The sequence below is a fragment of the Rhyacophila brunnea genome, unplaced genomic scaffold (genome assembly GCF_057557595.1).
Source record: "Rhyacophila brunnea isolate RB1 unplaced genomic scaffold, BYU_Rbru_1.0 scaffold_13, whole genome shotgun sequence".
Classification (NCBI taxonomy): domain Eukaryota; kingdom Metazoa; phylum Arthropoda; class Insecta; order Trichoptera; family Rhyacophilidae; genus Rhyacophila; species Rhyacophila brunnea.
This window is the reverse complement of record NW_028232785.1, coordinates 22,923,392-22,936,783: the sequence shown is the minus strand read 5'-3', so window position 1 is coordinate 22,936,783 and position 13,392 is coordinate 22,923,392. Positions and strand designations below refer to the sequence as shown.

Sequence of the window (13,392 nt, the reverse complement as noted above, 5' to 3'; positions counted from 1 at the left end):
TAATGATATTATAGATCATATGGTAAAGTTTTCAACTGTTTAAAACATACCTATTCATCATGCACCAGGTTGAAATTCATCTCATTAAATTCTATGTCACACTTACCCCGACTCACCTTATACCTAACACGTCTAAGATACTACAATTTTGAAAACCGTTAAAATGTATATTAAATTTAGCTGAAATATATAATTATTTCTATATAAAAAATGCGCTAAAGGTAGGTTTCTAAAATTTCGATATTTCCAAAATAAAAATAATTGATGTTGTGATAGAAGAAAAACTGACAAAAAAAAGTTCTCAGGAGGTAAAAAAAGCCCTGTAATATGAATTAAAGTGGAATTTGTTGAATTCGCTGGATAGCATTTGTGTGGGAAGAGGTACCTACTTGCCTGATTTTGAAAGCGTTATAAATTTATCATTTACTCCGTTTTTTGTTCTGAGAAACAAAAACGTATAGGTAGGTACATTTTCAATAGAATTCTGATGATAACGCTTAATTTCATAGACAGCGTAAAAATAAAGGTGGCAACACTGGTATTTAGCAGTGAAACTCGACGTCAGATGACGTTAAGCTATTGACAGCTAATATTGATATTAAATACCGCATAAAATGGAAGTAAAAACCGAAATTAAGGATGAAATATTGCCTGACGAAACAGCTGATATAATCGGCGATGGTGCGTACCAATGGGTTGACGTAAATCACTTCAAAGGTGAAGGTCGATTTGATGTTTCAGTCAAACAGGAAAATAGCGATGGCGACAGCAAACCTATGCCCATAAAAGAGGTTAGTAGATTCCTAATTTGTTTAGGCGAGGGTATACACAATTTTGTTAGCAAATGCGCAGTCAAAATGAAAGTGATCACGGCTATTCTTCAAGGTTAACAACAATTTCTTGTATTCTATTGCTGGACCATATTGTTTTTTAGTCGGAGAGAACAAAAAAGTTTATACGGTGGGTTTTCCTTCCCATTTCAATAAATCAGTAGGTAATGTTAAAAAAATATTCAATTACTAACCACGTTACTTATTGATAGGTATCAGAATGTAGTAAAATAGTCTGTTGTTGAGTGACAGTATATCTTACAACTTACAACATTAACGGCCCACATGCTCAACGTACGTCAAAATGGAGCTTTTATGCTATTTTCAAAGCATGATCCTGGAGAGTCCTTAAACGTTGTAGATAATCTATTTACATAATTTTGAAGCCTTATTAACCTTTATATTTATTTTAAACATTTGATGACTGCATAAAGTATTGTGTGAACATGTACCTAACCGATTTTTTAAAAAAAAGATATATGTTCAAACACGCGCGTTACTATGATCTTACTCCCTACTTCATTTATCGTTTGTCAATTTATGGCTACGGCCGTATGTTGTAGCTTAGCCACTGAGAAATGCCAATATAAATGGCGTATTTCAAAAAAATACGGCCGTATTCTTAGGTCAATAATTATTATAAAGCAAACATTATTCGTAGAATGTTTATCACATTTGAATGATCGAAGACATAGCTTATAATCAGTATCTTTAAATGTGTAAATCTTGCCCATTTTTTTAATTATCAATATCATTTTTTATCGTTAATATTTCACTATATTAATGTCGACATAAATTATACTGATTGTTTTATAAATGCGTTTAAAAATTAATAAATGTAAAAAATCCTAACACCAGTTCACATGGACGTACTGAAATATGACTATATTCTAAAACATTAGAGCGAGAGGTTTAAAAGAATACTATTTTATGTAGTAAAAATACTTTATACAGTCATCAAATGTTTAAAATAAATATGAAGGATAATACGGCTTCAAAATTATGTAAATAGATTATCAACAACGTTTAAGGAATGTCCAGGATCATGCTTTCAAAATAGCATAAAAGCTCCATTTTGACGTACGCTGAGCAAGACCCCCCTTAATCATGGACAATTGAGTAGGTGTTATTTTTATCGATGATTAAAGACTTTCATTGCGCAAATGCTGTCTGTATATTATATTTGTTTTATTTAGTAGTGAGTGCTAGAGTGTTGCGAGTTAAGTACTACTTTCACTCCATAATATGTATTTGAATCTGCTAGTATTAATTGTTGTAACACGCAAAGGAAAATAGGTAAATATTGTAGTATCGCTCGAGCTAAGAGCTAACAGTCTATCAGTAATGCCAAACGCATTAATCACATACCCAACCTTTAAAAAAACAAATACAAAATCATTGCGATAAGTATTATATTGTTCCTTCAGAACTCCCGAATGGACCTGTCAAACACAGACAATAAGAATGGCTATCGGCGAGTTGACTTCAACTGACTTATACGTACTATCACTTCCCTCCATTTTGCGTGTGAATTTCTCAACTGTCACTTTGTGTTTTTAGTATGGTTTTTTTTCGTCTGGATTCGGGATGGAAGGTGGATAATTAAGACACCGGAATTGTTATCAGAAACGGCGAGGTTTATTTACGTTTATTATATACTATATGGTTACATTTTGAATAATTTACTTTATCCGTACGAAATGTGTGTTGCGCGAGCGAACAACGTTTTCTCTGCGTGCTGTCAAAGACGCTTCTCCCGCTCAAACAAAAACGGTTACACTCGCGAGCCGTGCCAAATGCGACGTTGCCATTCGTATTTTTTTTTGGACAATTTTGCCGGTCAGATATTTATTAGTGGTATTAAACATTGTTTAATTATTTTCGCAATCAGCCGTTATTATTTGTTGGCTTCGATACCGATTCGGGCCTCTCAAGATACACAAAAACATCCCCAAATGGGGACCATACGGGGTTGTCACAGTACCTACACAATTTCAGTCGGTTCGTGAAGCTTTCGCAGCCGTTTATAGGTCGACGTAATGGTAGTAGGCTGTATGCAGCCAATTGGTGTCGGCAGGTTATATCGCCATGCGCAATTGCGCCCTAACTGAATGTGGACTGTAACCTGTAAACCTCCTTTCAAAAAATTGAACGGTAAAAAGCGAGTTGCGAGTTGCGAGTTACGACTTTCACTCCATAGTATAGGTATTGTAATTATTTGATTTTGCAAGTATTGTAACACAAAAAGGAAAATAAATTATGTTTTATCGCTCGAACTAAGTACTAGCAGTTTACCAGTGATGTCGAAAGCATCACGCTGTCACTTTAATTGTTCACATACCTAACTTTTTCATCATTTAAAAAAACATACAAAATCATTTCGACTAGTATAAAAATGTTTCTTCAGAACTCCCCAATGGACCTATCAAACACAAACCATGATAATAATAATCGGCGAATTGACTTCACTCGAAAATTTGTTAAGTAAATGATGCGCCCCATTGATTAAGGTACCTACCATATAACTAAGTAACACTTTAAATTCCAAATTTCGTTAAGCTTTCGCAGCTGTTAGCGGTCGGCGGATTGGCATATGGATGTCGACTGATGGATGGCACGGTTTTTATATCGCTAGAATGTATGTGCGCCCAAATTGAATGTTTACGCTACATTCTACCGTAAGATTAGAACAATGCTGTTTCAAGACTGTTTGTACCAAATTAATGTTTGGAGCCCGATCTTTAAATTTAGTATAATATATATTATGATTCTTGTTTGCAAATAATTCACGACATTTTTGTAAAATCAACAGTTTCGGTACATACTCAATCAAATAATGAAACCCCACGCGCCCACTGTCATTTTTAGTGTATTGGTATATCCGCAATTTAACAGTAAGTACTGATACCAAATACAACCCCTCGCGAAGAGACGTCGCCAATCCCATATCAGAAACCTTACATAAAACGACTACCGTCCCGTAAAATCACTGTATGCCCCGCAAGTTTTCAACCCCTGATAAATATTGACAAACCCTGCCCGCAAAGAAACATTACTACAAAAGTAAATAAAAGCACCCTCGAAGTGTGGAACAAAATATACCTGCAGGCGAAGCTATCGCCGCGAAAAGCAAGGTCACTCCGCAGAGACGACAAAACTATACCGCTAAGTTGTCGTCGTACATGCCCGAAGCCCAACCCCTGCTCCGCGCCTACATTTTCGTCCCCTGCGAGAAGGGATGTATTTTTAAAAAAGGAAGACAGCAATTTATTCTTTAAGTGTTAAGACACGTGCGATTTTTTTTTTTTTTTTGAGTTTCAATCGTCAAACAAATATTATTATCCTAGCCTATTAAAAGTGCTACCCCGATTTAGTGCGGCCCAGTGTCATGCCCAAAGGTTAATGAACCCCTCAGTGACAGTGCTGTACAAACCAATTAATTATCACGTGCCCTTAAATAACCGACCTCCATAATTTGCGACAAACAAAAACTTTTTAGCGTAAAAATGACCCCTATAATAATCGCGATTATCTTAGTTATACTGAATCAATGTTCACCCCTGATGTGTAAATGCCCAATGTTTTTCAATGAATAAACGCGTCCGCGCGGACCGCTATACAACCAAATATCTGTGTTATCAATATTATACTATCTGTCTAATATTATGTGACATCAAAACCTACAACCATGTCTCTCTTATCCCCAAAGTACCAGGCTTCACTCATCATACCGCAGTGAGTTCCTTAAGGTATTAGTACCTATCTAGCGATTTATCTGGAACTAAGACCAAATACATGGAGCGCAATTATTAAACGCCTGACTATTCCTTAACAAATAACGTCATGTTATTCTTATATAATAATAATCAACCAATGTGTTGCGAATAGTGCTATAAAACAATCAAAAAATTACGAGTAGTTTCATCATGGTGATACTATTACATAATATTAATATTGTTATTTTAGATGCGCGAAAATGTTCTGATCAATATAAAGTCTGAGAATGATAATGAAGGAATCGTCATCAAAGAAGAATTTGTTGACAATGCAAACCGCCAAAACGTTAATACGAGTCCTCAACGTTACTCTGATACACAATACATACCATTAGATCAGGTATTTATAACAATAAACTGTCAAAACACATAGTATCGTTAGTATAAGTTAACACAATTACTTTGTGCTGTACAACTGTACAATACAATTGAATATATCAGTCCTGTTCTTTTTCTAGGTTTATAAACAGCAATGTTTCACTGTACATCACAGAAAACCACTGGACATCGTTAGAAAAGACACAGTTGACAATAGCTTGGTCAACAATAACATAGCATCTGCAACCAATAAAATCAAAAGGATGATGATACAGCATTCAGAGATATCTATTAACGATAAACAAAACGTCAAATTGGAAATTCAGAAATTATGCTTGACAAAGGTGGTTCGAATTATGTTGACAAGAGTTACGTATTTTCCACGTAACTTTATTTGCCATGGTTGTTATGGAATGTTTGAAACTTTAAATGATCTAAATAGTCACTCGGTGTCATGCATAAAATCTCAGCATCTTAATTCATCTAAGACACATACTGGTGAAAAATCACATCAATGCGTTGTGTGTTCTAAAAAATTTGTAAGAATTACTGATTTCAAAGCACATAACATGACACATACTGGTGAAAAACCACATCAATGCGACGTATGCTTTAAAAAATTCTTACGAATTTTTGAACTCAAACAACATAAAATGATACACACTGGTGAAAAACTACAACATTGTGATATTTGTTTAAAAAAATTCCTACGTATTGGTGATCTCAAAAAACATAAAATGACTCACACTGGTGAGAAACCATATCAGTGCGATGTGTGTTTTAAAAAATTCATCCGAATTGATGTATTGAAAAAACATAAAATGACACATACTGGTGAAAAACCACACCAGTGTGATGTGTGTTTTCAAAAATTTATACAAAGTGGTGAGCTGAAACTACATAAAATGACACATACTGGTGAAACACGCCATCAGTGCGATGTGTGTTTTAAAAAATTCATACGAATTAATGAATTTAAACTACATAAAATCACACATACTGGTGAAAAACCACATCAATGCGGTGTGTGTTTAAAAACATTCATGACAATTAGTCATCTCAAAGAACATAAAATGACACACACTGGCGAAAAACCTTATCAGTGCGATGTGTGTTTTAAAAAATTCAGACGAACTGGTCATCTCAACGTACATAAAATGACACATACCGGTGAAAAACAACATCAGTGCGATGTGTGTTTTAAAAAATTCTGTCGAATATCTGAACTCAAATTACATACACTGACACATACTGATGAAAAACCTTACCAATGCGATGTGTGTTTTAAAAAATTTCTGCTAATTGGTTATCTCAAAAAACATAAGATTAATCATACTGGATAAAAAAAATACATCTAGCGATGTCTTATAGAAAAATTTAAAAAGCGGTATTTTGGAAATACTTCAAATGACACACTGGTGAAAAATCACATAAAATCTTTCATTTACAGAAATCGACAAATAAGATGATTATTGATTGTTATTGATAATTGTTGTCGATATGCGTTTATACATTTTACAGGGTGACAAAAACAACATAGATTTAAATAAAGTCAAACTCGCTTCGCTTACTATTGCTATGTATAATATTGTGAGTGCAATAGTACTTTATTTGAATAAATTTTAACATTATAAAAAATTTGGACTGAATATGACTTTATCTCACATCATCAAAGTATCCAAAAAAATAAATTGACCTAATAAATATTGCAAATGAAATTATTAGTAATCGCTTCATAAAGTATTGAAATTCTATAATATTTTCCAATTACATATTAAGCTAAAATATATTTATGATTATTATGTTAATACAATCTCGTCGTCAGTGCCAAATCCTTTATGTCGACCGATTTATTTGAATCTGGAAATAGGGATTAGTCGCAGAGGGCTACATCTGGAAAATATGATGGATGACGACAAAATTTATGCAGTTTTGTTATGGTCTGTTACTGAGTTTTAATCCCTTCTAAAGACGACACAAAAGCACTTAATCGAGCGTATCACGATCTTCACGTCCGCAGTACGGCGACGTGAAGAGCTAGGGGAGCATTATTATTGCTTTGACACTTTTTGGCGGTCTCAGTACATTACTCTGACCAATTTTTATAACAAAGACGACTCAACCTATTCGACTAATTTATCATCAGATCAGAATCATGAGGTCCCTGAGAGCGCTATAAACCTCCCATAGACCCATCAAGACGAACTCATCCATCCACATCCACGTCATTCTGTATCGTGATTTTATCTTGTATATTTACGACATATAAAAAATTCATTCGATCAACGAAGTAGTGATGTGCCGTCATACGCGAGCGCGTACGGCGAGCAGCTGATTCGTGACGCTAGATTCGCAGCTCTCGGTAAACCAGCAGTTCCTAAACGTGTCATCAAAGAGACGCAAGACCTCAACTTTATTTATAATAAATTTAAATCTTTAGTGCCTCTTCAACGCGTAGGTACTTGGCGATCGCGTTCTAAAAATTAATTCCTAATTTTCCGAATTAAAAAAAACTATTTCGTGATTCTTTTTATTTTTCTTTTTGCCATGTGATTTTTGATAGTAACCGGCGCTTGACACACTAAACTGTTTATAGATAAGTAGAGTTGCTGCTTCATAACTTTGCACTCCGGTGGCAGGATGATATTAGTGATGTAATAATATTCAAATTTTTTTTTACATATTATATTTTCTTATTACTACAGATATTAATACGAGTGAATATCATTTGATCTAATTTTATGTGAGGTAATCAGGCATAGAGGCGTATTAGTCTAGTAAAAAGTGCAAAAAAGTTATAAAACGAATACTCTACCTACATCAAAAAAGGTTTTTTTTTTTAGAATTATTAATAACCATGTCCTTGCTTTTTCGTACAAGGTGGTTGTTAGTAATTTTGAACAATCACAAACACCCGGGCTTTGAGAAAAACACATAAATATTGTGTGTCCTGACCGGGAATCGAACCCAGGAACTCTCGGGTGAAAGGCAGGCGCCTTATGCACTGCACTACGAGAGCCGCCAATCAAAAAGGTTTAATTTAATTTTTGAATGCACCTTAAATTTAATATTCACCACACGTGTATTAATATTGACTCCAGTGCCGATTAATATTTTATACTAATTGTTTAACAGGGAACTCAGAAATAATGGGAACTGAAATACCCAACTGGTAAGGCTACGCAGGCAACCGATCTCGGGTAAGGATAACATTAAACGCGTGTTAATAAAACGTTATTCTAAACTTGTGCGTTGCCCTGACAACTACTGTCGGTTTTATGTTCATTTAAAATTGAAAATAGCAATCTGTTCAGTAAAAAGTTGTGGTAATGATACAAATATGAAAAATAAAACAAATAGTACAACTACATTTCACAAGTAAGCATATTTTTATTGTTATTTTGAATATTTATGTCAATATCGTAACATGCATTAAAATTTATTTTCTGCATGGCATTTGACGTTCACGCACAGACAATGTTAAACGTTATTGACGAGTGCGACGCACACCACTGTAATGCATATAATGCGTGTATTTTGTTTGAATAACAGGGCCGCATTTCAGACAGGGAATATTAGACAATATTTATAATAATCAATTAGGGATAACTGTTTTCGTTTATCATAATGATTTATTGTTGCATATGCAATATGCATAGGTAAATGTGCATTTATTTACTGTCAATATTCATTTTAATTATAAAAAATCAAGTGATTAAATGTTTCAGTTATTAATTATTGCTCACCGTTAATGTAGTGTATTTAGATACCGTTTTGTCATCAAGTAAGCAATTATTTAAAATTTCTTTTTGTACCTACCCATATTTATTCGGAAGGGAAGTGATGATGCCATGTTTAGAGAGATCTTCCATTATACATGCGACAGAATAGTCAAAAAACTTGATATTTGATTTATATGTTATATAATGATATTTTCTGTTAATATATAATTATAAATGCGATTAATGTTATGCCTATTTAGAATTACCTTTGTATGTAAATATTTATGTACTTATCTTGTTATTACTTAATCTTATATATTATGTCACGTATAAGTTTGATGAGGTTTTAATAATTATATTTAATATTTTTCATAATTATTCTGTACAATGTACAAACATAGAAATATACTTACTACAAAATACAATTAATATCCTTTTTTTCAATTTCTATAAAGTATATTCATAACTGTGTGTGAAAAGTTTGTTAATTTAAAAAACGTGTTAAAACACCAATATTAGTAATATGTATTTATAATATTATATTGTTTCGTATGAAATATTTCTAATAAAAAGTAGACATCAATGATGCGGCTCTATGTTTTGTCCGTCCACCCTATTAACGCACACTTCTAAAATCCTGCTTCAATTTGCAGCGTTTGCAGGACCTTGGATCAGAGTTCTATTTATTTTTCTTTTCTGTGTTGTTTAATTTGGAAAACTGTGACTCCCCTATTAACCTCATTTTAACCGCAGAATTATTGTAGCTGAACTACATAGGTAGGGGAAGGGAGGGAGACTTGATCCCCGTTTTATATTTGTTGTTATAACTTTTCTCCTACTGTGATTGTAGTAATTCTTTATAACCACTTAGTTGCAAAATTTATCTAGGTATTCGTTTATAATTCACAAAATGTGGATAACTGATTTTAAAAATATATATTTAACAAATTGTCAGGTAAGGGAAAAGTGAGGTCCATTTACCTGGAACACCCAATGTTAAAACTCCAACTTTTTTTGCGTGCATTTGTTTGTGCATCGTTTGTGCACCTATAATAACCGAAAAATTCCAATTTCAAATTGGGTGTTCCAGCTAAACGTTGGGTCACCCAATGTTGAAATTTCAACTTTTTTCGAGTGCATTCGTTTGTGCATTGTTAGTGCACGTTTGTGCACGCGTTTTTTTCGTTTGTGCACGCACATTAAGGGGGTTATTCGCATTTCAATTTGGGTGACCCAGCTAAATGCTGGATACTTGTGTCACTAAACATGTGTTTTTCCTAAATTTAAAATGTAAACACTTGTGCGTTGGTAGTGAACGTCAGTGCACGATTTTGTTTTGCTTTTTCACGTATATTCAGCGCGCTATTTAATTTTAAAGTTTGTATGCAAAACCTGACTGGGTGGGTTTAAAAAAATATTTTTAAGTGAAATATCTTGTTGCATAGCTATTGCGCAATTCTGCATACTTTTTAATTTTTTTTCTCATATAGTGCGTGAGTTATTCGATATGAAATATTTGATGAACGTTAAGTAGAATCACCCAACAAACTTTTTTAACTTTTTATTAGGTCATCAATTTGTCTATTCTTGGCTTACGTTTGTGCACGTGCTTTTTTTGTTTTATCGATTATATCGTGAGAGATATTATTTTTTAAAATTTAGTGACTTGATACTTGAACCATTAAATTTGCCTTAAAATTTTTTTGTTTAGTGCATCCGATTAAGTTTATTTATGTAAACTTTTAGCACGATTTTTAAAATTTTTATTTCTTATATTAAGCTAGTAATTAGATTTTGAGTGGCCATCAAGTTTAAAAACCAAACATTTTTTTTCCACATTTTTTTAAATGCACACCTTTGAGTAATTTATTTACATGATTTTTCATGAAGTTTTTCTTGTTTTTCCATTTAAATTACGCGAAAAATTCGCATTTTTCCATTTTCACTAAGTAACCCGTCAAAATGTCCCGAACAAAAACAACCGCATCCGTTTGGAACATCTAGTCAAAAGAGTCTCCTCAAAATAGCCAAAAGGCTCACTAAATATGTCGGTTTATAATAGACTACCTCAAAATTGACAATTTGATTACACAAAAGTGTCCAAATTACAAAATCATTCAACTTTCTTAACATTTATCTATTTTTTTTTGATTTTGAATGGATCAATGTCAGTTTCATAAGGAAAAATGCAGTAAATTATATAATTATACTTACCTACTGTTTTTTAAAATGATCTGTAATAAAAATAAATACCGTTAAGTTATTAGAATACAATTAGGTATGCATACTTTTGAAAAATGCAATATGTTTTTATCCAACGATATGTTGTTCAATAATATTTTTTTAAACCTACCCAGTCAGGTTTTGCATACAAACTTTAAAATTAAATAGCGCGCTGAATATAGGTGAAAAAGCAAGACAAAATCGTGCACTAACGTTCACTACCAACGCACAAGTGTTTACAATTTAAATTTAAGGAAAAACACATGTTTAGTGACACAAGTATCCAGCATTTAGCTGGGTCACCCAAATTGAAATGCGAATAACCCCCTTAATGTGCGTGCACAAACGAAAAAAACGCGTGCACAAACGTGCACTAACGATGCACAAATGAATGCACTCGAAAAAAGTTGAAATTTCAACATTGAAATTTCAACATCACCCCCAATGAGGGTGACTTGATCACTACATATGGGAGATTTGATTAGGGGGGATCCCACATATGTATGATAATCATAATCATAAATAATACCTCTAGTTATTAAAAGAAAATATTTTATTGACCTTAAACTCTACATGATAATTTATGCTTTTAATAATTAAAAAACTTGTCTAAATTGTCAAAAAGAGTTCGGTCAGACGTGTTCTTTACTTAATTGATTTCGACAGTTCTGAATATACTCTGACGTCTATGGTATATGGCGGGCAGCCAGTGTTACCAATATTGAAAGAATTTTTTAACACAATTACGATTTCTTGGTGGGTGAACAAGTCTCCCAGGGGATCATGTCTCCCTCCCACCCCCTAAGCAATATCTACGTGATAAAACTCTCATGGCAGACCTTAAAGAAAGTTTTTTGTTAATTCTATGGTTAATTTATATAGGTACTCTCGTAGCATAAAAGAAGCCTACATACAAATTGATAATAACGATATCCTTATCAAAACAACAACACCACCCAACTTAGCAGCAGTACCTAATAATTATCTGCAATAGGAGCTTGTAAGTTCACAGTTTTAACACGTGGACAACTCGTCGCTAACCGAACGTCGCTATAATCGAAGTGCCGTTCAAAATGTGAGGAGCTAGTTAGTTCACGGTTTTAACGCGTAGCCAAGAAGATATTGTATAGTAGGTAAGGTTCGTATCATTCAACCTGAATCAAACTAAACCATATACAATATACCTACGTACAAATTGTATAAGTAGAACATACTCCAGAAATGGTTTGAGATTTGACGTTTGATTTCTTTTGTTTTGTTAACTGTCAATTCATGGTGGAACTACATTGTATTGTTGTTTTTATTTAATTAAACGCAATTTTTTGTAGTACTTATTTCACTTTTAATCAATATATTAGGACCGGTTTCGTCCGCCTCAGTGGGACATTTTCAACTGAAAAAGAAAATGTCCCACTGAGGCGGACGAAACCGGTCCTAATATATTGATTAAAAGTGGAATAAGTACTACAGAAAAATTGCGTTTTATTAAATAAAAACAACAATTTGACGTTTGGTTCCAGTGGCGCACCCAGGGTGGGGGGGCAAGGGGCCCTGGCACTCCCCAAACATGAAAATTATCAGAATGATTTTAAACATTGAAATTGAAAGCCAATAAACTATACCTTTGGGCTTAGACAAATAAAAACACGGCAAAAAAGTGATTTGTAATTCTCCAGCACCCGTTTTAGAAAAATTTCTTAGATTTTAATTTCTAACACAAAAATTTTGAAACACTAATGTCAGGTTTTTTTAGAAACCCAATCCCTAATGGAACTGTCAAAAAATTCTCGGTGTCCACCCGAATTCCGGAGTGGTGTAGGTCATGGCTGGGGAGGGCTGACAGGGCTCTAGCCTGGGGGCTCGGTGTATCGGGTTGAACAGATAAGTGAGATAAACACATATCATAAATTAGCTTTATTAGTAAGAAAAAGTCGCCTGCGGCGCTATTACACTTCATGTCCATGAACATTTTCAATTACTTATATAATTGTGCAATATATTTTTTTAATTATTATGTGTCGATACTCGACAGCTTCATTATTAAAGTAGATGTATTAAAAATCCTCAATAATTCACTGTATAAGTACCCTTAATTTGAACTAAAACACAATTTGAAAAACGTTAATGTAGTGTTTCACACTTTCCTTAATCTTAGCGGTAGGTAGGGGGCCCAGGATAGGATATTTGGCGGGCCCGTTTCAGGATTTAGGGACCATGGTGTAGGTACACCGAGTGCAAAAAAGACCGATAAACTGTGAAGAAGAAAAAGAGCCTATGGAACTAATTTACATTCTCCTCCTTGCCCCCCCCCAATATTAAATCCTGGGTGCGCCGCTGTTTGCTTCAGTGTACCATTGAAAATCAAACCGTTCTCGGACCATCAGAAATGGTTTGACATGAAACGTCAATCCGATTCGGACGGTTCATAGGCTAACGACGATCTGTCAAACGTCAGAAAAGCGTTTCCGTGGACATTCTACCAAACAGTCCCAAATCATACAAATCCAACAGTGTGATTTGATT

The 13,392-nt window shown here is 33.8% G+C and overlaps 1 protein-coding gene across 2 annotated transcripts; it reads left to right on the top strand.

Moving 5' to 3' along the window:
• Nucleotides 1–537: 537 nt before the first annotated feature.
• LOC147076955 (uncharacterized) lies at nt 538–6,564 on the top strand. 2 transcript variants are annotated; one of them, XM_085940582.1, is made up of 3 exons: nt 538–791; nt 4,797–4,946; nt 5,065–6,564. In XM_085940582.1, exons 1-3 carry the CDS (start codon nt 615–617, stop codon nt 6,265–6,267), a joined length of 1,530 nt encoding a protein of 509 aa, XP_085796708.1. In that variant the 5' UTR covers nt 538–614; the 3' UTR covers nt 6,268–6,564. The 2 variants fall into 2 exon arrangements, with proteins under 2 accessions (XP_085796708.1, XP_085796709.1); XM_085940583.1 differs by lacking the exon at nt 4,797–4,946.
• The last annotated feature ends 6,828 nt before the right edge of the window (nt 6,565–13,392 follow it).